General features: G+C 61.7%; 1 protein-coding gene and 1 long non-coding RNA gene across 19 annotated transcripts in view; both read right to left on the bottom strand.

Annotated features, from left to right (window-relative positions):
- PLEC (plectin) overlaps positions 1-25128 on the bottom strand; it is a 57501-nt gene that overhangs the window by 29945 nt on the left and 2428 nt on the right. For 6 of the 18 annotated variants that reach the window (XM_021090367.2, XM_085021319.1, XM_021090369.2 and 3 more), the window contains exon 1: positions 3615-4381. The exons of 6 other annotated variants lie outside the window; for them this stretch is intronic. In XM_021090367.2, the coding sequence (XP_020946026.2) occupies positions 3615-4152 (538 nt within the window). In that variant the 5' untranslated portion in view covers positions 4153-4381. Of the gene's footprint in view, positions 1-439; positions 498-3614; positions 4382-7173; positions 7286-24325; positions 24516-25128 lie in introns of those variants that run through there. 6 more of the 18 variants (XM_021090383.2, XM_021090384.2, XM_021090388.2 and 3 more) reach the window with 3 other exon arrangements.
- Positions 23069-23842, bottom strand: LOC146403629 (uncharacterized). The gene is made up of 2 exons (XR_014843308.1): positions 23628-23842; positions 23069-23365 (listed from the first exon to the last, which is right to left on the bottom strand). It is a non-coding gene; the product is annotated as an uncharacterized LOC146403629 (long non-coding RNA).

Raw genomic sequence — 25128 nt, 5'->3', positions numbered from 1 at the left:
GCCGGCAGTCCGCCTGCAGCAAGACACAGCAAAGCGCTGGGCCGCTGACCGCCCGGGGTGGGGACGACGAGGGGGAAGGGGGAGGGAGGGCCAGGCCCACCCAAGCCTCCTGCCCATCCGCCTGTGCTTCAGATACTCAATTCTGGAGACTCCTCTGCAGTGGCCAGCGCTGGGGGCTGAGGCTGGGGCTGGGCTCCTCCTCAAAAGAGTCCGTGACTCAACAGCCAGGAGGAGAACCAGCTCCTGGGGACCGAGTGCCCAATGCCCCTCGAGGGGGACGGGCAGAGCTCTGCCACCCCACGGGGTGGACCTACGGCTCCCAGACGCCTCCACCCCACGTCAGACACACCCTGGGCATCTCTGAGCGGGAGCTGTGCTCAGCCCCACATCCCCGAGGCCTGCCTCTCAGGGCCCCAGCCCCCTGCCCGGCCGGCCCTACCTTGGCCCAGCTGAATCAGTTCCTCCATGCTGTACCTGTCCATGGCTGCCGACCAGGGGCCAGGCCGTTCCCAGAGATGACAGAGAGGCAAGGGAGGGAAAGCAGGAAGGAGGGGAAGGGTGGGAGGCAGGGGGAGGGCTGGAGCCCTGGCCTCCCCACCCAGCTCTGGGAGCGACTCCTCCTCGCCGCCCCTTAGTCAGCAGGCCGAGCAGAGCCCAAGCCCGGCGGACCGACGGGTCAGACCAGCCCGCCTGCAATCCCCGAGCCCTCAGGGGCAGCCAGCGGGGCCACTACCGCGCCTCCTGGCCAGCCCACCCTGCCCCTCCTGGACACCCCCTTGCCCAGCCCCTCCCGTGCAGCACTCCCACAACCAGCTCCGTCGCAGCCCCCGGGCCTCCAGCCCTGGCAAACGTGACATCTCTTCGCCGTGTCCAGCCCGGCACTCCTTCTCCAGGCGCTGTCCTGCCCAGCGGCCGCAGGCCCCGGGCAAAGGCACACCTGATCCTGAGGTACCCTGCTTAGGAAACCTGCCAGACGTCACCGCTGTGGCTCGGGTTCGATCCCTGGCCCAGGAACTTCCTCACGGGGGTGGGGGCCAAGGAAAACAACCTGCCAGAGGTTCAGAGCCTGCGCAAAGACAAGGCAGACACAAAGCTGGGGCTCACAGGGAGCAGACTGGACCCACACGTCCCAGTGCACAGAGGGCACCGCATGGCCACTCTGCACCTGACCCTGTCCCCAGGACAAGCGGCGTGGGCACAGAGGTGCACAGCGGGGTCAGGAGAAGCAAGCCCCTGGGGGCCACTGCATTTGACAGATAAAACGGGGGGTGGGGTGGGGGGGTGAGCAGCACATTGGCACACTCCCGAGGCGGGCGCTCAGCTGGCACCTCTTCTCTACGAGAGCATCAGTCCTTCCGAATTTTGAGCCAGGCAAGGTGGTACTGTTTGTAACGTAAAGGAAGTTCACACGTACAGGCCCGGACAAGCCCGTCCCTCCAGTTCTCCATCACACAAGGAGCCCCGAATTCTCCTGCCGCCCGGCCTGCCTCCCTCCCTCCTGAGGGGCAGCTCTTGGCCAACCCCCGTCCTCGTCAGTTGGGGCTCAGCTCAAGGCATCGCCTCGAAGGACCCCTCCCTAACTGCCCCCAGATGCTGGGGACTCCCGGCCAGGGACTCTGCCTGGGTCTGGCTGGTATGTGGCCAAACAAGCAAGTGGACCTCTTCCCACGTGCAAGAGCAGAGCACCAGGGCACAGAGTCCCACGCGGTGGAGGGGGAGTGAGGCACAGCAGGCACGGCCGGCGGTGGCCCTGGGGTGGGGTGGGGGGAGGCCATGCCAGCGAGCAGTGCAGCCAGCCCCCGTGCTGCCGACCTGGCCCTTCTCAGCCCAACTGGAGGGGCAAGAAGGGGCTGTGTGGCTCCTTGCTGGGTAAGTCTTCAAATTCTGAGAAGCCGCCTAGCCTGAGCCGTGTGGAGCCGTGACCACCCCTGCAGACAAGCATGTGGCCCTGTGCCACACCCAGCACCCAAGGCACCCTGGGCGTCCTCCTGTGCCCAGAGTGGTGATCGGGTCCCGTGCTCAGCCCCGGAGAACAGAGGGGAAGGGAGCCCACGCCCGCCAGCCCTGACTCAGCCTGGAGCTGGAGCTCATTTCCTGTTGGAAACTCTGAGCTGCCACCAGCGGCTGCGGCCGGGAAGGGAAGACTGAGTCACCTCCGTCAGGGCCAGGGGTGCCCTCCCCTCTGCCCACTGCGGCCACACCCAGTCCCCCTCCTGGCCTGCAGCCAACTGCCAGCCCAGCCGCCAGGCCTGGCCCCAGACAAGGAAGGAAGAAGAGGAGGGAGGGGCCGGTGCTCGCCACACCCCCCACCCGGGAAGGGGGAGGGGGCTGGTCTGCCAGAGTGGGGCAGGGGCTGGGCACTAGCGAGGCCAAGGCAGGAAGCGGGCCAAGCCGACACCAGCCCCCAGCCTCTAGCCAGAGCTGTGAGTGCCCAGCCAAGCACCACTGTCTTGTGGGAGACACAGTCACCCCCAGGCAGGCGCTGCAGAGGCCACCCCTGGAGCCCACGACCTCACCTGTCCTCCCAGGCGGGCTCCCCAGGGCTTGGCCCCAGCCAGTCCAGCCCGGGCCAGGCCAGAGCTGGGGCTCCCGTTCAGCACCTGCACTGGGTCCCCTGACGCCTATTCATTCACCTAGCCAACTCCCACCCACCCTGCTGGCCTCACCCCAGGCCCCCTGTCCACCCCTCAGAGGCCAAGCTCCTCCCCAGGTAGGGAGACATGGATGGCAGCAGGAGCCGAGCCTGCCTGTGCTGGGGGCTGGGCTGCCCAAGTGGACACCAAGGCCAGCGAGCCCAGAAGCAAAGCCCACCAGCTCCTGCAGGGCAAGAGCTTAGGCACAGAGGGACTCCCCATTGCAGGGGCGTGGTGAGGGGGCGGCTGGCCACCCCTGGGACCACAGGACCTGCTCCATGTTCTGGGATCCCGCTCCCACTGGGAAGGCTCTGTCTAGGCCTCAGGCTGGGCCCAACACCCACCACGCCCTGGCCTCTGGCCCAGTGGCGGATGGTCCTACGTGGGGGTCTGCTCTTCTCCCTCCCTCCCAAGGCTGCCCGCTACGCCACCGCCAACCCCAAACCCACCAAGCGCACAGTCACAATATCACATCTGTGCCACACAACCACGGGGGCAGGTGTCACCCCCAGTGCACAAACTAACAGCTCAGCAAGGTCAGGCCATGACCCACATTGCTAGGGCACAGCTATGCCCTACTCGACCCAGCACCTGCCCTGCTGCCCCCACCGCATGCAAAGAGGGCCTCAGGGCAGGCAGGTCCCTGGGGCGGGGAGAAGGCTGAGCAGGGCACAGGGACGAGGACAGTGCTGGGCAGAGGGTGCAGGACAGGTCTGTGCTAACAGCTGGCCCTGCCAGTCCAGGCACTGCAAGCCCCACCCCTAGCCCCAGGGTGTGCCCAGGGATGGGCTGGCAGCAACCCGCCAGCTCTTCCTTGGCCTGGCCACCCCAAGGTCCTCAAGCTGGGAGGAGCCACGTGGCCCAACGCCACCTGCTGGCGGCAGCAAACCTTTTACACACTTGCTGCCCACACCCAAGCCCACCAGGCTCAGACCTCGGCACCCCCTCCCATCCCCCATGCTGGGGCCAGGGCACAGCTACCTGTGGCTGGGGCAGGCTCCGGGCCAGGCCTCACCAGGGTCCCTGGGGTGGTGGCGGGCACCACAGGGGGCTCAGGTGCCCCCTCCTCAGGCTTCTTCCGGCGGTAGACCCACCGCTCCTCCCGGGCAGGGTCCTCAGCTGGCAGTGGCCCTCGCTTGGGTGGGCAGCCCAGGGGGCCCTGCACGGCCTGCACGTGGGGGGGGCGGCGCGCGGGCATCACCATGGCGACAGGGCGGCGCACTCGCTGCAGAGAGGCGGGCACGATCTCTGGAGGCAGGTGCAGGTACTGGCGCAGGTGGGCGATGCCCTCGTTGGTGAGGTACCAGTAAAAGTGGCGCCAGGCGAAGGTCTCTCGCACCAAGCCCCGTGCCCGCAGGGAGGCCATGGCGCGCATGACCTGCAGGTTGCTGACGCCGGGCACGTGGGGGTGCAGGCTGCGGGGCCGCCGGTCCTTCTTGGCCACCATCACACCCTCGCGGAAGAGGACCTCGTAAATGGCCCGCAGCTGGTCCAGCGGCATGAGCATGCCGGCCACCATGGCTGCTGGGAGCCGGTGAGTCGGGAGGAGGGCGGCAGGCGGGGCACAGGAAGGAGGCCAAGGAGGCGCTCTGGGCACAGGGTGCAGCGGTGGCCGGCGGGGCAGGCAGGCTGTGGCACTGAGCTCAAGGACGCCGGCTCCGGGCTGGTGGGTCGGGCGCCTGGCTCCCGGGCGGGCGGGCTGGTGATCCTGCCGGCACTGCCGCCTGCCCACCGCTTGCGCGAGGCTCCCGCCCCGCCGGCTGGCCCTCCCGCCAGGACGCCCAGGCCGGCCCCCTCTGACTCAGCAGCAAGGGCGGCCCCTCCCACCCGCGGCCAGCGGGGGGCCCCTCGTAGAATGGGGGGCACCCCGCTCGCAGCGACGGCCACCCCCAAGGCAGCCCCCCTCCCCTCCCAGACCCAGAGCTCCGCGTCAGAAATGACATCAGTTTCTAAAGACTTCCTTGGGGTTCCTAAGACTGGGGGAGGGGACCCAGGAGTGGCCAAGGACCAAGACTCCAAAAGGTGGCAGAAGGGCAGAGCAGAGGGAGGAGGGTCCTCAGATCAAGGACCCAACTCGGGCTTGTGGACTCGGGCCTCACGGATTCACAAGGACCTGAAGGGGGTGCAGGGCTATTGGGGGGGGGCACTCGAGATCTGAGGGAGGAGAGCTGGGGTCTAGGGGGCAGAGGGGAATGGCTGGGGCAGCTGCTACAGCACACGGACAGGCGGGCTGCAGACACTACTGTCCATCCAGCAGGCAAGGGGACAGAGCCTCCACCACCAAAGGCCAGCCCCAGATATCCACCGCCCAATTTAACACTTGCCATGCCAGGCCAGATCACAGCGGGCCAAGAGCAAGGAGTCAGCTCAGAGCAGGGCACAAGTGGGGGGCTGAGTGGGGCCTCCACCCACCACCACGTCAGGCCAGCTGTCGGAGGCCAGAACCTCTCAGCTGCCACAGGGAATCAAAGTCACCACGTCTCTGCCACCCCAGGCCTGGTGCCCCTGCCGCCAAGAGACACCCCACCCTGGACAGCCTGAGGGCCTCTTGTGGGCCAGCTGGACAGACACAGAGGAGCTGAGCACTAGAGGAGCGGCGGGCCCAGGTGAAAGGGGGCCCGAGCAGCCTGGAAGAGGGGCTGCAGGTTCCACGTGAGGACCCTGGAGCCTGAATGGGCCACACCCAGCAGTCACCCCCCAGGGCCCCCCTAAGAGTAAGTGAGGCTCCAACCACGGAGGTCCTTCTTCCACCCCCACCCCCTACCCCATCCTCCCACTCTGTGCAGCACCCACCCACACTCGCCCGCTCTCCCCCTCCTCGGAGCTGACACACCCATCCCGGAACTGGTTATAAATAGGGCGGGGGGGGGGGATCCCGAGGTGGGAGGCGCCGACGGGCAGGCGGCCAACAGGCAGCGCGTGGGGGCGGGTTTGTGAGGCCGTTACCATGGCGCTGCAGGGCCAGCTCCCAACACGCGCGCACACGCACGCAGACACACGCGGAGTTGTGGCGGGGGAAAGTGCAGGCACAGCCAACTGTCCCCACAGCCCGGCCCGCCAGCTCCCTGCGGCGCCGCTCTCCCTGCACCCGCCCCTCCAGCCAGCCGGGCGGGAAGGGGGCCAGCCCCGCGGGACTCCAGCGGGAAGAGAGAGGCCCGGCCTGCGCGGGAGTGAGGCAGCGGCCACGCCTCCTCAGCCTGGCGGCCCGGCGGGAACCAGCACCAGCCGTGGTTTCAGGCCAGTGGCCTGGCCCAGCCCTGTGCCCACGGAAGGCCCACGGCTGGCCTGTCCCTCAGCCTCCCCCCTCAGACTCCCAGGGCTCCACCCCCCCCCCCCGCCCACTGCACAGCCGCACACTGACCTCTCCCTCCCCGCCACCCGGTACATCCCAACACCTGACCCCTGACCTAACCTCCCCAACCCCCAAGCCTCCCATCAAACCAACGGCAAAGCATGTCCCCCTCCTCAAATAATTCCAAGCCACGTCCAGGGTCCCCAAACACTTAGACCTATGCTCTTGCCCCCTCCCAGCCACGCTTGCACGAGTCTCTGGCCAGACCCCTCAGCCCATCACTCTCCGCGCCTTCCCCGGCGGCCGAGGACCGCAACTGAGGACGCCCAGAAGAAGGACCGCAACTGGGGACGCCGAGAAGGGGGCGGGGCGCGGTGGGGAATCCCCCTCTCTCCCACCAGCCCTGCCCTCGGGGGTGGGCGGAGGAGCAGGGACAAGCCAGCAGCAAAAAGTTCCGGCCGGGCCCGCCGGGCCCGCCCCTGGATACCTCCCTCTGCCCAACATCCCTCCTCGTGCCCGGGTAGGGGCGTCCCCCAGGTCCCACGGCTGGGAGAACGGCCCTTTCTGCCCTCCCCCACCCTGCGGAAACCGCAGCCGCAGTTGCTGATTCAGCACAGGGTCAGCCGGGGCGGGCAGGCAGGGGGCCCCCTCCGCCCCATTCCAGGCCCCTCCAGGTCTCCAGGGCAACCAGTCGGGGCCCTCGGGCAGCCCCCAGGCCCCCCTCGTCCCAGAACAAAGAACCGCAGTGTGGACTTGCCCAGGGCCAGCCCTCCTGGCGCCTCCCCGCAGTGATTCCCCAAGGCCCTCCCTTGTCCCCTCGGACGCTGGGGGGCAGGCCGGCAAGCGGGGCGGGGACTCAGCCGAGTAGAGAGGAGAGAAGGTGCCTACCAGACCCGCAGCAGAGGCCCGCTCCCACCTCCTCCCTGCCCCGCCCCCACTCGCCGCAGCCGCCCGCCCCGCCCCCCGACACTCACTGCAGGGCTGCAGGGCTGCAGGGCTGCAGGGCTGCAGGGCTGCAGGGCTGCGTCTGGAGTCCCCCCACCCCCTACCCCGCCAGCCCCGGGCGGACCCTGCACCAGTCTTTGAGGGGTATAGGCCTGGGATCTCCTGCGGCTCCAGGTCCCCACCCGCAAGGCTGCCCTCGGGGCGGCAGAGCCCGACCACTGCCCTGTGGGGGCATCGCCGTGCCAGAGGTCACTGCCCGGTACGCCTCCCATGCCCCCGCTCAGTCCCCATCCTGGCCCGCACCTTTGAGGGAGCTGATCTCATGCTGGATGGCTCGCGAGGGGTCCATGTCCCCGCCGGGGCTGAGGGCGGCGTCGCTGCCGCCAAGCAGAGCCCAGCCCCGCACCGCACTGCCCCGGCCAGAGCCGCAGCCTGGAGGAGGAGCCGGGAGGCGGGGCTTGCCGGCCGGGGCGGGGCTTCAACTGATCGAAGCGCAGGGCCAGGCCGGCCAGGCGCATGCTCAGGTCGTGCACCGCCCCCACCGTTCCAGCCCCTAACTCCCGGTCGCCTGACCCCGCTCACTCCCGCCGGACTGCCAGGCCACCAGCCTGCATCCAGGCGCCCACCGCAGCCCACAGTTCCCGGGCCTCCGCCCCTGGCCACCCGCAGAGTGCACTCCTGGCTGCTTGTGCATGTGGCTTTCCTGGCCTTGAAGTCATGGTCACTCAGTCCCTGCAGGAGATACCCACCGGTCTGTGCCCCCTGGCGACCTCCGGAGCCAGCACCCTGAGTGAGGAGGGAAGGTGGGGCCTCCTCTGCCAAGGCCCCCCCCCCAGTCCTGCCTGCCCTGGGCTGGGGGCCCTCTCCACCCATGTGCACCTCTGGGTCACCTTGCCCCATCCTGACTCAAAGATACCCTCCACCCTCTGACCCCAAAGATGACACATCCAGCTGCTGCTCCCCCGCTCAGCAAATCCCCACCAGGATTGTCCTGGGACACACGTGTTTTCCCAGCCCTGTGGAGGCACCATCTACCCCACGGTGGCTCAGGCCAGCACCCCGTGACCTCACCCCACAGCCAGACCCACAGGTCCTGGTGGCACCACCTTCCAGTCTGTCCACCTGCCATTAACTGTCCAGGCCCTGGCACACCTCTTTGCAGGGTCCGCACCACCACCCCTAATGCTGACAGGATCAGCCTCCCGGGCACAGCCTGTCACTGCCTGCCCCCTGGGGAGACTGTCAGGGCTGGCACTGCCAGGGTGCCATCAGCTCTGCCTCGTGGTGCCGCAGGAAGCCAAAAGCAAATGCGCAAGGAGGTCCCATTGTGGCTCAGCGGAAACAAAACTGACTAGCATCCATGAGGACGCAGGTTTGATCCCTGGCCTCCCTCAGTGGGTTAAGGATCCGGCATTGCCGTGAGCTGTGGTGTAGGTTGCAGACGCGGCTCGGATCCCACGTGGCTGTGGCTCTGGCGTAGGCCGGCGGCTACAGCTCCAATTCGACCCCTAGCCTGGGAACTTCCATATGCTGAGCGTGGGGCCCTTAAAAAAAAAAAAAAAAAAAAGCTACGGAAAAACTTGCACACCTAAAATCAGTGCTGGCTCTAGTTTTTAAACTGCACGTAATTGATTACAATTTTTTTTTCCTGCTTTTTAGGGCCACACTCACGGCACATGGAGATTCCCAGGCTAGGGGTTGAATCGGAGCTGTAGCTGTCAGCCTACACCACAGCCACAGCAACGCAGAACCCAAGCCGAGTCGCGTCTGTGACCTACACCACAGCTCACAGCAACGCCAGATCCTTAATCCACTGAGCAAGCGAGGCCAGGGATTGAACCTGCAACCTCGTGGGTTCTAGTCGGATTCGTTTCCGCTGCGCCACAATGGGAACTCCTGTGATTACAATTTTAAGCTACTGGAAAGGTGAGGATAGAAAAGCAAGGACTGGGGTAGCAGGAGGACCAGGCCACTTCAGCAGCTCTTCTCACTCTGTGGGACCTCGCGGACGGGACCGTGCCAGGCCCCCGGCCCCCTTAAGTCAGGCTGCCCACCCATAAGTGGCCACTTGCAAACGGGCTCATGGAGAAGGGGTGGCCCCAGGAAGAGGCCCTCGACAGCAGCCATGTGGCAGGGCCCAGGAAGTGGGGTGCAGCCACAGCCCCTGGACAGATGCCACGGGCCTCGCTAAGCCTGTTCCTTGCTTCCTTTCCAGAGCAGGCTTCCCAGAGGAAGGGGCAGCTGAGTGGGGAGGAAAGGTGGGCGGCAGCTGGCCGGCCAAGGAAGAGGGGCACACGTACAAAGGCCAAGGTCGGCCAACCCCAAAGAACGTGGGGAGGGGCCTGGAGACAGAGCTGTGGGTGGGGACCCTACCGGGCCAGGGAGGTCCCTCAGACTCAGGACGAGGACCTGGGGCAAGAGATGTGGGCAGTAGGTGGGTGAGAGGCAAAGGGCCTGACCCTTGTGGCAGTGCCCAACTGTTACAGTCTGGCTGCCCCGGAGACCTAACTCTGGGGTCATCAAGAGGGCAGGTGTCTGACCTGGCACAGCTTCCCCAGCGAGGGCCCTCTCAGGTCCCCTGGGCCAGAGACTCATGTCCTGCGCAGGGCCGAACCCTCTCGAAGTTTTCTGCACATTCACACCCTCGTGGGCCCCACAACCTGAGCCCCAATGCCACAGCCAGGCCCCCCTCCCTCCCAGCCCCTCCGCCTGAGCCAAATCCCCTGCCCCCACACACCCCCGCCTGCCATTCAGATCACCACCTGTTCCCACGGCTGGCCTGCCTGCACCTAGCCTCAAACCTGTGCCCCACCCCAGGCAGCCTGCCCTGCTGGAGCTCACTAGTGCTTGGTGGGCAGGTGATCCTGTGCAGGGGTGACATGGGACAGCTGTAGCCCCTGCCAGCAGACGCCTTCCACATAGCTCCCCCACCCCCACCGCGATCACCCGGGGCGGCCTGGCCCAGGGACACCGGACCACAGACCGTGCCTGCAGTGATGGTCCCTGCAACCTAGCTCCCTGGCGGTGGGACCAGGGGCCTTCTCATCTTGCCCCATTCCACGGCCCTGGCCCTGGGTCAACCCTCACCGTGGGGAGGCCGCCCGCCTGAGGCAGGAGAACTTCCTCCACCTGGGCAGCTGCTGGGTGAGGACAGCGAGAACTCAGCCCGACAGCCACCCCGTGCAGCTCCACCTCGGAGGGCCAAGTCCACAGCGTTGTGGCTGGGGGCCTGGGGGTCCTGGTGAAGCTGGGGAGGCAGAGAGGTTACCCTTTGGGGCCCCGCCCAGCTCTCCCTCCATGCAGCCCAGTGCAGAAATAGCACCATTGCCAGGTGTGCACCAGAGACCTTGGGCCACCCCTACGTTCCATCCATTCAGAGGTCCCATCATTCTGCCCCCCGCAACCTCCCAGACCTGTCCTCCCACTGTCTCCACCGCCTCCCTTCTCCCGGCGAGGACGGCGCCGGCCTCCCCGGCCCACCCTCCAGCTCCAGGCGCTCTGCAGACAGCAGTCAGAGGGCTTTCCTGCCCAGACCAGGTCCTGGCACGGCCCTGCTGCCACACCTGCTCCAGCCCAGGGGTCTTGTCCAGCTGGGGCAGGGCCGTGCTCTCACACAGAGACGCTGCTCTGAGCCCCTGGGGCACCGCCTCACCACCCCTGCACCCCAGGCCTAGACACAGAGGCATCACACAGGGAAACCAGGCAAGAATCCTGCAGTTCACAGATGGGGTCCCTCCGAGCAGCTCTATCAGTAGAACTTCGTTAATAGATCAAAGTAGTAGTGGTTTTTTTGTTTGTTTGTTTTGCCTTTTCTAGGCCACACCTGCGGCATATGGAGGTTCCCAGGCTCGGGGTCTAATCGGAGCTGTAGCCGCCAGCCTACACCAGAGCCACAGCAATGAGGGATCCAAGCCTCATCTGCAACCTGCATCCATGAGGACACGGGTTCGATCCCTGGCCCTGCTAAATGGGTTAAGGATCGGGTGTTGCTATGAGCTGTGGTGTAGGTTGAAGATGTGGTGGCTGTGGTTCAGGCCGGCAGCTACAGCTCCAGTTCGACCCCTAGCCTGGGAACCTCCATATGCTGCGGGCGAGTCCCTAAAAAGCAAAAAAAAAAAAAAAAAAGATAAACAACACGTCCTCCTATGCAGCACGAGGAACTATACCCAATAGGCTGCAATAAACCTCAAGGGAAAGAATATTTTAAAAAATAGTGCTTAATTTTTTTTTTTTTTTTTTTTTTTTGTCTTTTTGCCATTTCTTGGGCCGCTTCTGTGGCATATGGAGGTTCCCAGGCGAGGAGTCTCATCAGAGCTGTCACTGCCAGCCTACCCCACAGCCACAGCAACGCAGGATCCGAGCCGTGTCTGCGAGCTACACCACAGCTCACGGCCACGCCGGATCCTTAACCCATTGAGCAAGGGCAGGGATCGAACCCACAACCTCATGGTTCCTAGTCGGATTCGTTAACCACTGCGCCACGACGGGAACTCCTGCTTAATATTTTTAATGTTCACAACACAGGATATAAACTACCTTGGATTAACATAATAAAAATCAGCCCGAACTTCAGTGCAGAAAGGTCTGCAAGCGCAAGAACCAGATGCAGGAGCTTCATGTCGCCAGATGCAACATCACCACACCCCCGCTGGCAGGGGACCCTCGGTGGGGCTGGAGCTGCGACCCCGCCCCACTGGCCACCGCAGTTAATAATTGCCTCCTTTACTGATCACATGATGTTGTATCGGCTCGGTGAGGTTCTGTTGTTTGCCTGGAATCACAGCACTGGGTGCTGGCAGGTGTAGGGCCTGAGACCTTCCAGGCGCCGCTAATACCTTGCAAATAACTTGGAAACTTTTTAAAAAGATTGTGTTTGAGCAGGAACCCCCCACCCCAGCAGTGAAGGTCCTACTGGCTTGTCGCCTCCCCAGCCCTGCACAGTGGAAGTCACTGTCATTACTGGCTTCCTGTTTATCCCTCTGCAATTCCTTTACATAGAACGTCGAGCCAATGCAAACATGATTCTAGGTTTTCCTTTTTTTTTTTTCGCCTTTTTAGGGCCGCACCCATGGACTATAGAGGCTCCCAGGCTAGGGGTCCAATCGGAGCTGCTGCTGCTGGCCTACCCCACAGTCACAGCAACACGGGATCTGAGCCGCGTCTGCGACCTGCACCACAGCTCACGACAACGCCGGATCCTTAACCCACTGAGCGAGGCCAGGGATCGGACCCATGTCCTCCTGGGTGCCACTTGGGTTCGATCCCGCTGAGCCACGACCCTTTTAACACAAAAAGTGACGCCTCGCATGCACTTTTCTGACCCTTGCCTTTCGGTGCCACTGCGCCCGGGGGTCTGCGTCCGCCCTCCCTCAGGCTGCAGGTTGCCGGCCTCTGCTCTCGATGCGCTGCGTTTTAGGTCTGACCTTTTCACTGGCCTGGTTCCCACAGCTTCACCCATACAATCCAGAAATTCTGGTTTCCGGATTTTTGCCAATCTGATAGGTGATAAAAACGACACTTTGGTGTAGCTGGAGCTTAAGGTGTACACACTGTATGAGCCAGGAGTTCTGTTTCTAATAGCTATAGACACACAATGATGCGGCTACAAAGCTCTTCAGCACAGCAGTTCCCACCACCAAAAACCAAACCAAAACAAGCATAATGGTCCCTGAGAGGAGATTAGTTTAAATAGGACACGATTGCCATACAAAAGAATACCGTATGGGGAGTTCCCTTTGTGGCTCAGCAGAAACGAACCCGACTAGAATCCACAAGGACATGGGTTCGATCCCTGGCCTTGCTCAGTGGGGGAAGGATCCCACGTTTGTCGCTGTGAGCTGTGGTGTAGGCCGGCAGCTGAAGCTCCCATTAAACCCCTAGCCCGGAAACTTCCATATGCCGTGCGTTCGGCCCTAAAAATAAAAAAATAAAAAATAAAATTAAAAAATAAAAAAGAAAGGTGTTGGAGTTCCCGTCGTGGCGCAGTGGTTAACGAATCCGACTAGGAACCATGAGGTTGTGGGTTCGGTCCCTGCCCTTGCTCAGTGGGTTAACGATCCGGCGTTGCCGTGAGCTGTGGTGTAGGTTGCAGACGCGGCTCGGATCCCGCGTTGCTGTGGCTCTGGCGTAGGCCAGTGGCTGCAGCTCCGATTCAACCCCTAGCCTGGGAACCTCCATATGCCGCGGGAGCGGCCCAAGAAATAGCAACAACAACAACAACAAGAAAAAAAAAAAAAAAAAAGAAAGGTGTTGCTGGTGAGAACCCAGAAGGAAATGAGGCACATGTCACCAGAAGCTGAAGGAAAGGTGATGTGTATTAAACTCTGGCAGAAAACTTGGCTGAACGTCGAGTGTTCCACTGCGGGGTGGCAAGTGCAGTTTATAAGTGATGAACCTGGGAGTTCCCTTTGCGGCGCAGTGGAAACGAATCCGACTGGCATGCATGAGGATGGGGGTTCAATCCCCGGCCTCGCTCAGTGGGTTAAGGATTGGGTGTTGCATGAGCTGTGGCGTAGGCCACAGATGTGGCTCGGATCTGGCATTGCTGTGGCTGTGGTGTAAGCCGGCAGCTGTAGCTCTGAGTCTACCCTTAGCCTGGGAAACTCCATATGCCGCAGGTGAGGCCCTAAAAAGATTCCCCCCTGCCCGCCAAAAAAAGTGAGGAACCCGGATTTTTAGGTGAGCTGTCCAAGCAAAGCGCAAAAGGTAGGACCTGTTTTTTTCTTGTTCCTTGTTGCAAAGTGCAGGAGGAAAGAGGTTAATTGTGGAAGGAAATGTTGGCAGAGAAGGAACCAGCACAGGTGCTCCGGGTACCCGCAGCCCGTTCAGGCGGCGGAAGCTACTGACGTGGGGAGACTCGTGTCAGGGTGCGTTCTGGAGAGAGTGCCAAGGCGTCCACTGGACACTCTTTCAAAGATCCATTCAACAACCTCAGCACAAGCTAGGGACAGGGAGGGGTCATCCCGAAAGGTCTCTGGAGAAGCCTCTTACCCAGCAACGTGGATCCCTGGGACACACGTGGGAGACCCACAAGGCGCCTGAGAATGTGGTATCAGCAGAAGTGCTGCCAGCTGGGACAGAAGAGGACAGAGACAGGATGAAATGAGGGAAAGCTGCTGGAATTCTGGGGTTCTACAGGCAGGAAATGGGGTGACAGAGCGACTCAGCTTCAAACATATGCTACCTGTCAAGAAAAAGGACAAAAGACTCCAAGGGCAGAGCCTTGGGCACAAAGGCCGAGGCTGGGGGAGCTGAAGGCGTGGACAGCAGGGCGTCAGGCCACAGAGAAGTAGCCTCAAGCCCTCGGATCTGACAGTATTTGCGCTGCTGAACCCGGATTTTCAGCTGAGAAGTCCAAGTTTTCAACGTGGTTGGACTGACGAGCCCTTTATTCCTTTATTCCCCCTTTGGGACTGGGGAAGTCTCTTCTGCGCCTGTCCCACCATCGTATTCTGGAAGGGGGCAACTTGTTTTCGAGGTTCGCAAGTCCAGGTAGACCGTCCGCAGAGCCTTACCCATACCTGATCTAGGCAATTTTTTTTCTTTTCTGTCTTTTTAGGGCCGCGCCCTCGCCCCTCCCAGGCTAGGGGTCGAATGGGGGCTACAGCCGCCGGCCTGCACCACAGCCACAGCAACGCAGGATCCTTAACCTACCGCGCCCCACGCGAGGCCAGGCATCAAACCCACATCCTCATGGATACGAGCTGGGTCTATCACCGCTGAGCCACAATGGGAACTTCCTGATCTAGGCAATTTAGATGAGACTGGGGCTTCTGAGCTGATGAGATTTAGATGAGATTTGGGCCTAAGCGTTGTTGCTGCAAGGGGTTAAGCCTTTCGGAGATGCTGAGATGAGGCGGACGTATTTTGCACATGACGGACGTGAACGTTCACAGGCCAGAGGGCTGACTGTGTGGGCTGAATAGTGGCTCCCCCAATCCCTGTCTACCTCCAAATCCCTAGGACCCAGGAATGTTACATTTTTTGGAAACAGGGTCTTTGTGTTGTAATTAAGTTAAGAATCTTGAGATGAGGTCAACCTGGATTACTCAGGGAGGCCCTAAATCCGATAAGAAGTGTCCTTACAGGAGACAGAAGAGAAGGCACGGGAGAGAGGCCACGTCGAAGAGGGAGGCAGGTACCACAGCGACAGGACCACCAGCCAAGGGTGTCAACAGCCACCAGAAGCCAGGAGACGCGAGAGATAGTATCTGCCCTGCAGCCTCCGAGGGAGCGTGGCCGTGGGACACCCTGACTTCAGACTTTCAGCCTCCAAAACCATGACAGAAGGCATTTCGGCTGTTTCAAGTCACCCAGATTGTGGCAATTTATTACAGGAACCTAACTGTACTCGGGGGGCATCTGTATTCTGCAAACGCCCACGAGCCCCGTGGCAACAGTAGCAGTGAAGCTTGGTTGTGTCTCCCTGAGGCTTAATCTTGGGCCTTCCATAAGCTTCCCATGTAGCCATCCATTTAATTTGAAAGGAGAAAAAAGATATATTTCAAAGTACACACTTATGGAGTTCCCACTGTGGCACAACAGGATTGGCGGCGTCCTGGGAGCACTGGGATGCAGGTTGTTCGATCCCCAGCCCGGCACAGTGGATTAAGGATCTGGCGTGACCGAAGCTGCAGCTTAGGTCGCAACCACAGCTCAGATCTGATCCCTGGCCGGGGAACTCCATGTGCCGAGAGGCAGCCAAAAAAAAAAGAAAAAACAAACCATACACACTCACTAAAAAGACAACGAAAGACCCGAATAAAGATCATGAAAGCCGGACACCTGAGGCGGCCGCCTCTTTCTGGCTTTCTGCCTCCTGCCTGCACCCTGCGGTCCTGTACTTCCAGCTCCCCAAGCGGCCTCCTTGGAGGCCTCCTCTGCCCCCACCATACAGGCACCCCTGCAGCCCCCAGCCCACCTGACCCATCAGCCTGCCCAAGGCCTCCCAGACTCCAGAGTGGCCACACCGATGTGCTTCTAGGGCCTTCCTTCCCTGCAGCACTGGCCCAGATTGGCCTCAGCCACAGGAACCAGAGTGGGGAGAAGATGCCCCCATTCCGTTCCTGGCCGCAGATGCCCTCTGCCTCAGAATAGCAGTAAAGGCCCCTGCCAAGAGCCCACCACAGAGCTGGGAAGACCCTTGCACAGCTAAAGCACCACCCAAGCTCCCCCGGAGGGAAGGGGAGGAATGGAGGGGGCAAACCCTGCAGAATGAAGCCCTGACCCCCCCCCCCCAGGGCCACCGTCACCCTGGGCGGCGGCCAGACAGCCCAGCCCACCCCCGTCTGCAGTCCCGACTTCACCAGGCACCCACAGCACCAGCTCTGCATCTCCATCCACTGTGGCCCATGCCTGGCAGGTCTGGGCACCTGGCCCCCATCTGCAGCGACCCTCCCCAGCCTTGGTGCAGCCATTCCTCAGGTGCCCAGATCCTGGCCACCTGCTGCCAGCTCCCCTCAGGCTCTGCTGGGGAAACTAAGGCCAGGAGGCACCACGGCCCACAGCTTCCCATCCCCCTGGCCCACGGCCCCTCCCTGGATAAGTTTCTACCCCTTATGACCCACGGGGCCCTCAGGGCCAAGGGGCTGTCGCGGGCACCCCCGACATGTGCGGTCAGGCAAACAAGCACGTGAACTCACCCAGTGCTCCGTGGTGCCCAGGCCCCGACGGCCATGGACACCCCCCTGGGTCAAGGTCCCCCTCCCCAGGGCCTCCCAGGGCCTCGTCCTGCCAAGGCTGCAAGCTGCTGACCGCATGGCCTCCACCTCCATGTCCCACGACACTGCTCCCTCCTGGAGGGCAGCTTCCTGTCCACAGCCAGCTGGCCCCTCTCAGTCTCCACCTCCCTTCTCACCCCTCCCATCTGACCACGCCCCCAAGCAGGTCTCACCAAGGTCCCCAAAACCCTGGTGACCAAGGCCTCACCCAGGCCTCTTGCCCCTCCCTGGGACCACCCTGCCCGACCCTGGGGGCGGCTCCCCCGCCCCCGGCCCGGCTTGGCAGCCCCAGGCTCAGAGCACAGGCCCCCAGCCGGGTGCCCCCAGCTCTGCACGCACCTTCCCGGACCCCGTCCTCGAGAAGCTGAGCTGGGGGGGTGGTGCTGAAAGCCCTCGTTGTCGCCCGTGGACCCACATCCAGGCCCTGAGCGTCCCACACCCCTCAGCCCAGAACAAATTCCAGGCCGATTAAAAGCAAAGATGTTAAAAACAAAACCATGTACCGGAACTGGACGCAACTCTCAGCCAACGTTTTCTTTTCTTTTGTTTTGTTTTTTTGTCTTTTTGCCTTTTCTAGGGCCGCTTCCCGCGGCATGTGGAGGTTCCCAGGCTAGGGGTCGAATCGGAGCTGTACCCGCCGGCCTACACGAGAGCCACAGCAACGTGGGATCCGAGCCGCGTCTGCCACCTACACCACAGCTCACAGCCACGGCGGATCCTTAACCCACTGAGCGAGGCCAGGGATCAAACCCACAACCTCATGATTCCTAGTCAGAGTCATGAACCACTGAGCCATGACGGGAATCCTCAGCGAACATTTTTATAAAAGAAGGCCATTCGAAGCGTGACATAAAGCCCAGAGACCACAAGTAAAAGACTGGTGAATTTTGCAGGTTAGTAGGGCACCTAGACAGAATTAAATGACAAGGGGAACTGCTTTTTTAATGGCCACACCTGTAGCACATGGAAGTTTCCAGCCCAGAGACTGGATCTGAGCCATAGCTGTGACCTACACCACAGCTGCGACAAAGCCAGATCCTCAGCCCACTGTGCCCAGCCAGGGATCGAACCCGCACTCCACAGCCATCCCAGCCACTGCAGTGGGATTCGTTACCTACTGCACCATGGCAAGAACCCCAAGGGGACTCTGAATAGGCTAAAAAGCTGTTTCCGGATCTGGGCACCGGTCACCAGACCACTTAGAACTTTAGGCTATAAAGGCATAATTGCTGTCGGAACATTATAGTTCAACTAAAAGTTTACTTTAAAAAAGGAACAGAGGGAGTTCCCGTCGTGGCGCAGTGGTTAACGAATCCGACTAGGAACCATGAGGTTGCGAGTTGGGTCCCTGCCCTTGCTCAGTGGGTTAACGATCCGGCGTTGCCGTGAGCTGTGGTGTAGGTTGCAGACGCGGCTCGGATCCTGCGTTGCTGTGGCTCTGGCGTAGGCCGGTGGCCACGGCTCCGATTCGACCCCTAGCCTGGGAACCTCCATATGCCGCGGGAGCGGCCCAAGAAATAGCAAAAAAGACAAAAAAAATAATAATAAAAAAATAAAAAATAAAAAAGGAACAGAGAAATTTGCATACTTGATAACAGACAAAGTTAATATTGGTAATATATAAAGAGCTCATAATTCAGAAAGAAACAAAGTACTACTGTACAGAGAAATGAACAGTGCTTTTGAATAGGAAACTCATAAAAGAAATAATACAGATTTAATTAACTGTGAAACGATCCTCACTGTAATTAATAATCAAAGAATGCAAATTAGAATAAATTAGAATTTTCTCATCAATGACTTGCCAAGGGATTGGAACTAGTATGCCTAGTATCCGTCGGCTCATCTATGCTAGAGGGCAATTCAGAAACATGGTCTTTTGGTGTTCCCGTCATGGCTCAGCAGCTAATGAATCTGACTAGGCACCATGAGGACGCGGGTTCGGTCCCTGGCCTCGCTCAGTGGGTTGAGGATGCGGCGTTGCCATGAGCTGTGGTGTAGGTCGCAGACGAGGCTCTGATCCCATGTTGCTATCGGACAAAAGACCAAAAAAAAAAAATCTTTTTTTTTTTTTTTTTTTGCTTTTTAGGGCGCACTTGAGGCATATGGAGGTTCCCAGGCTAGGGGTCCAATTGGAGCTACAGCTGCTGGCCTACACCACAGTCACAGCAACATGGGATCCGAGCCGAATCTGCGACCTACACCACAGCTCACGTCAACGCCAGATCCTCAACCCACTGAGCGAGGCCAGGGATCGAACCCGCGTCCTCATGGTTCCTAGTCAGATGCCTTCCCATTGCGTTCCCATTTCGCCATGACAGGAACTCCTGTTTTTGTTTTTTTTTGGCCGCCCCGCAGCACACGGAGTTTCCGGGTCAGGGATCAGATCTAAGCTGCAGTTGTGACCTAAGCCACAGCTGTGGCAATGCTAGATCCTTTAACCCACTGTGCCTGGCCAGGAATCGAACCTGCATCCTGGCACCACAGAGATGCCACCCATTCCGCTGTGCCACAGCGGGAGCTCCCAAAATACGGTCATTTTAGGGATTAGGTCCAAAGGTCCATGTACAGGGATCAGGGAGTCAACTGAGGCGCTTCCACGAAATAGAAGACGTTAGGACCCGTTAAAAAGCACGAGGGAGCCAAGAGCTCTCGGCGGGGCAAGAGCAATCTCTGCAACAAATGGTGCTGGCCCCCGAGGCCCGCAGGCAGAAGCACGCACGTCACACTCAAAAATTAATCCAGCGTTGCTGTGGCTCTGGCGTAGGCCGGTGGCTACAGCTCCGATTCAACCCCTAGCCTGGGAACCTCCATATGCCGCAGGAGCGGCCCAAGAAATAGCAACAACAACAGCAACAACAAAAGACAAAAAAAAAAAAAAAAAAAAAAAAATTAATCCAAACAGACCAAAGACCACATGTAAGCGCTAAGACCATAAACCACTTGGAAGAAAACACAGGCATAAGTCTTCATTACTTTGGACAAGCATTCCTTAGGTCTGACACCAAAAGCCCAAGCGACCAACAAAAACAGCAAACTGGAGTCATCACAGTTAAAAACCTTTGTGCTTCAAAGGACGTTGTCGAAAAAATAAAAAAAACCACCCATAGAATCAAGAATATTTTTGCAAATCACCTATCTGATGAGGGACTGGTACCTAGAACACACAAAGAGGAGCTCCTGCTGTGGCTCAGCGGAAACGAACTGGACTAGCATCCGTGAGGACAAAGGTTTGATCCCCGACCTCACTCAGTGGGTTAAGGACCTCGTGTGGCTGTGACTGTGGTGTAGGCTGGGCAGCTGCAGCTCCAATTCAACCCCTAGCCTGGGAACCTCCATATGCCACAGGTGTGGCCCTAAAAAGACAAAAAAATAGAATACACAAAGAACACTTACAACTCAATAATAAAAATAGAAAACCCAATTCAGGAGTTCCCGTCATGGTTCAGTGGCTAATGAATCCCACTAGGAACCATGAGGTTGCAGGTTCGATCCCTAGCCTCGCTCAGTGGGTTAAGGATCCAACGTTGCCGTGAGCTGTGGTGTAGGTTGCAGATGCGGCTTGGATCCCGCGTTGCTGTGGCTCTGGCATAAGCCGGTGGGTACCGCTCCGATTCGATCCCTAGACTGGGAACCTCCATATACCACGGGAGCGGCCCTGGAAAAGGCAAAAAAAAAAAAAAGAAAGAAAAGAAAAGAGAAACGAAAACCCAATTCAAAAGTGGATAAAGCCTCTGGACAGACATCTCTCAAAAGAAGATACAGAAGTAACCCATGTGCACACGAACAGATGCCCAGCATCGCTGGCCATCAGGAAATGCAAGCCAAAATCAAGAGAGACCACCTCACACCCACTAGGACTGAATGTCTATAATCAAAAAGGCAAATAATGGTAAGCGCTGGTGAGGCTGTGAAGGATTGGGATGCAGCTGCTTTGCAAAACAATTGGCAGTTCTTCAAACAGTTCAATGTAGTTAAACACAAGGTCGGGCAAGCCCGCTCCTTGGTGTGCACCCGAGACGGGGGAAAACGGACGTCCACACAAGACCCGGCGCCCAGGAGTCCACAGCAGCAGCATCCACGGCGACCTCAGGTGGAAGCAACCCAAATATCCACCAGCTTCTGTGCAAACTAAACGGAGTCTGTCCGTACCTTGGAACATCATATTCCACCCAGAAAGGAATGAAGTACGCGTGCACACCCCGCCACGCTGAACCCTGCGGCCGCCGCGAAGCGAGAGAAGCTGGACGGAAAGCTGTATGAGACGTCGATAGAGGCATTAAATTCATGGAGACCTAAAGCAGATCGGTGTTGGCCAGAAGCTGGGTGACATAAATATCCTGAAAATGACGGACGGATGGCTTCCTAGGTCCATCAATATGCTAAAACCACCGCACTCGTTCCCCCCCGCGCCCCCCCTCCGGCGCAGGGGCCACTCCGCCCCGGGAGAACGGGGGCCAGACAGGCGACGTCCACCTTCCTTCTCTATGTACTTCCAGAGCGCTTATTTGTTTGTTTTCAGCACATTTTGCCTTCGACCATAAACAGACCAAAAGCCCTCCCCAAAGAGCTGCAAATAACCTGCAGCCTCCTGTCCTGCCATGTAAGCTCTGGCCACCAAAGATGACACCCATGCCATCACCCCCTCACTCCTGCAAGCACCCTGCTAGTGCTGGGTGACGGCTGGGCTGTGCCAGGGACACAGATAACCAAGCTCAGAGTCCAGGGTGGGAGAGGGTGAAGAGGGCGCCAGGCACTAGGGCAGCGCGTGGGCCCAGGGCCAGACGGGGAAGCGGGGGAACCCCTCCGGCTGAACCCCGAAAAAAGCGCAGGCCCTGCAGACAGACTGACACTCGCCACCCCACCTGCCTCCCTCCAGCCCCAGGTCCCCTAGACCAATGCGGGCCTCCCAGGGCAGTGGCCCCTGCAGCCTCCTACCCCAACCCCTGCCTGGAGGACCTGTACCCACGGCCATCCCCCCAACAGTACTCGCTCGGCCCTCCCCTCTCCACGCCCACGGCCCCCTCCAGGACCACTGAAGCAGCTCTGTCTGCACCCACAAGCCCTCCCCCAGGGCCCATCCGCACTGACACGCTGCCACTCTGCTCCCAGCCCTGCGGAGACAACCTTGACTCTCCACCCAGGCCGCCCAGACCGTCCGGCTGGCCCTTCCACGCCCTGTCCGGACTTCCTGCCCTGATGGCCTGGACAGGCCTCTGGGTCCCTGCGCCAAGCACAGTTGGGGGTCCTTCCACCCACACCCTCACCCCCGCTTGCCTGCATCGCCTGAATCCTCCCCGCCCCAAATCCTGCCCTCCCACGCCTGACCCCAGGCCTCTCTCCAGGCTCCCCCGGCCCAGCCCCTACGAGGAAACCCCTACCAGCCCACAGAACCCCGAGCTCTCCGGCCACAGGCCCCAGGGGCCTTCGCCCCACAGGAGAGAGGGCAGGCAGGCGAGGGACGGCAGGGCTCCAGCAGACAGGAAACCGAGAATGTTCTGGGAGCAGCAGGGACCACGTGGGAGGACTGGGGGTTTCCAGAGGGAAAGCAGGGGAGGGACGAGTCCCCACTGGGGCCCGAGGTGCCTGGGGTGGTAGGGTCACTGGGGCCCAGGGCTAAGAGGCCGGATTTGGGAGGAAGGCCCCACTCACGGATGAGAGCAGGGCAGGGGGAGGCAAGGCGGCGAGTGCCAGAGTGGGGAAGAGGCCAGGAGGCAGAAGCCAGAGCCTTCACGGGACGGTGCTGCCCAGCCCTGTGTGTGCCGGGCTGGGCAGGGGTTCCCTCAGGGCAGAGCCGGCACTGCCGCCGGGCCCCAGGAGGGCGGATCTCTCCCACCACCCCGGAATGAACCCACGGCTGAGTCAGAAGTGTCACCCTCCCTCTGTCACCAGGGCCGCCCTCTGCTCCAGGGACGGATGGGCCAGGGCCTCAGGCCTCTAGAAGGTCCAAGGGGCGCACAAGGATCAGGCCTGCAGCCCCCCGCCTGGCCACTTCCAGCCTCCTCTCGACCACGCCTCGGCCTTGGCAGTGGCCCCGGCCCAGCTACAGGCACCAGCCCAGCCCCCCACCCATGCCCTGGGCTCAAGCCAGAAGCTGAGGAGACTCAGGGCACCACAGGAGCTTTCCCCCGGCCCGGCGCTGCACGGCAGTCTCACCCCCCAACCCTCAGCCGCCCTCGGGCCAGTGCCACACACAAGGCGGGAGCTGTGAGTCCACTGCAGGCCGGTGCCTGGGCAACCACAGGCAAGACCCATACAAGCCTGGGAGAGAGACATGGGCCAGGTAGCCCAGCGCGCCCAGCACCAAGCCTGGCGTCCCAGGAAGCTGAGTTGGGGAGGGGGGGCACTGAGAGGGGCCCTCACTCCCGAGAGGCAGGGAGCAGAGAAACCTGGCTCCTCGGGCCAGGACACGTCATCTCGATGCCCTGATGGGCTCTGGAACCACACGCAGTCCTGTGACGCGATCAGACCAAAGAGGATTCTGGAACAAGGCACTATTTATTCTGGGTAGGTGTCTGCACTTTCACCAGAGCAGCCAGCTCATAAACAGGTCCATCCTGGGGTTTGTCAGGAGAGCCAGCACCGGGGCGGGGGGGGGGGGGGGGGCAGCTCCCCGCCCCCGACCTGTCCAGAGGGACCTTCCAAGGCCGGGCCAGCTGTGCCCGGGAGGTGTCATGGTCGGGCTCAGGAGCCCACTGTCACAGGACCCAGGTGAACTGGTCACAGAGGCAAATGGCTCGGCCACAGCGCTGACAAGGACCACACACCACTCGCACCTGCCCAGGGCCCAGCGAGAGGAGCTGTCAGCGGAGGGCTGCCTGGCAGAGACGAGCCCGCGACCCCGGGGGAAACCTCCTCCCCCTGTGCGAGGTCACTGGCGGGAAGCGGCCGCCCAGAGCCGCAGGCAAGGTCCCAGCAGGACCTCTCTCCCTGAACTGCCCTTGGGGGCAGAGCCAGCGCAGCCAGCCGTGCGGAGCTGGAACCCGCTCTGGGTCAGCTCTGCCCGGCGCCCCACCTCGACCCTCTCTAGCAGCTTACTCCCGGGCCACTAAGCCTCTGTGGGCCAGGTGCCAGGGCCCAGAGATGCCAGCAGCTGGGCGGCAGGCAGGTGACAGCAGAGGGCCTGGGCGGGTCCAGAGGGCCCAGGGGGCATGAAGCTGGGCAAGGGCGTCTGTCAAAGCCAAAGCCACTGAGTGGGTTCCTCTACAGAGGAAGAGGGGGCTGCCCTGCGCTCCCCAGCCAGCAGCTGCTCCCTAGGAGACAGTAAAGGGGTGTGACAGGGGTCCCTGCCAAGAAGGGTGGCAGCCTAGGTGCTCACCACTTTGGGGAGGTGAGCAGAGGCAGCAACTATGCGACCCACTGCCAGGCAGTGGCAGCCACCGGGAAGCACCCAGCTGAGGGGCAGGGGACAGCTCAGCCTTGACCCACGTGTCTGGCGTGCACAGGCCCGAACACAGGACATTGGCCCGGGCGGCCCACCCCACCCGCCCGCGCCGCGCGATGCCCTATTAAGGGCATGACCACGGGGCTCCTCCGAGCAGGGCGCCGGCGGCTGCGGGGGTCGAGCGAGGCGGGCGGGGGCGGGGCTGGGCTCTGATCGCGACGCCCCCGCGGGCACGGTGTCGGAGGCCGACCTGTCCGGCTGGAGGACCCGTCAGGGCCGGCGGGGCAGCAGGCAGCAGGCAGCCCGCAGGGTGGCCGGGCGGGCGGGCGGGCTGGGGGCCGGCGGCGCGTACCTTTGTACTTCTCCCGCACCTCCTCGTAGGCCTGGATGAAGTCCCGCTCGTCGGGCGGCGGGCCGGGCGGCAGCAGGGCGGCCATGCGGGCGGGCGGGCGCGGGACGCGGGACGCGGCGGGGCGCTGCGGCGCAGACCGAGCCTCCAGCCCCGGCGGCCCCTCTGGCCCCGCGGCCGCGCGCGCCCGCTTAAAGGGGCCGCCCCCGCCCCGCCCCGCACCCAGGATGCCCCTCGGGCGGGGCGGGGCCCAGGGGAGCGGCGGCCGCGCGCCCCGGCCTCCCGGCGGCGGCCACTCGGCTCCGTGCCTCGGTGCCACGCTCGGCCCGGCGGGCACACGCGCCCTTCCCGCTCCCGGCCGGGTCCCTGGGCCGCCGACAGCCCGGATCGCCCTCGCCTGGCTCCCAGCCCCCCGGGGGCGCCGCGACCTCACCTGGCAGCGCCCGGGAGCGCCGTCCCCGTCCCACCTCCTTCCGCTCGCTCCCTCCGCCGCTCCTGAGGATCCCGCCGGCCTTGCAGCAGGGGGACGGGGCGGCGGGGGGGGGCTTCCATATAAAACCCTCAGAGCCACAAAAAATCTCACTACGCACCACAGGACCGAAACAGGAGATTTAAGAAGAAAACTGCTTGGTTAAAAAAAAAAAAGATATTCTTTCCGGAAGGCCCCGGCAATGTGTCTCCGACTTAGAATACTGCGCAGCTTACTGCAGGAGCCCCCTGGGCTCTACCAGCAGCACTAGGAGGGCCGATGGGCGCCCGAGGACCCCGCCTCCGCCGGGCGCTGGCCGCGGCGGGAGAGGACAGTC

This window comes from Sus scrofa, chromosome 4 (assembly GCF_054392235.1).
Source record: "Sus scrofa isolate SSC_HxYL_T2T_F1_AM1 chromosome 4, Sscrofa_HxYL_maternal_Yorkshire_Landrace_v2.0, whole genome shotgun sequence".
NCBI lineage: Eukaryota > Metazoa > Chordata > Mammalia > Artiodactyla > Suidae > Sus > Sus scrofa.
This window is presented reverse-complemented; position numbering and strand designations above follow the sequence as displayed.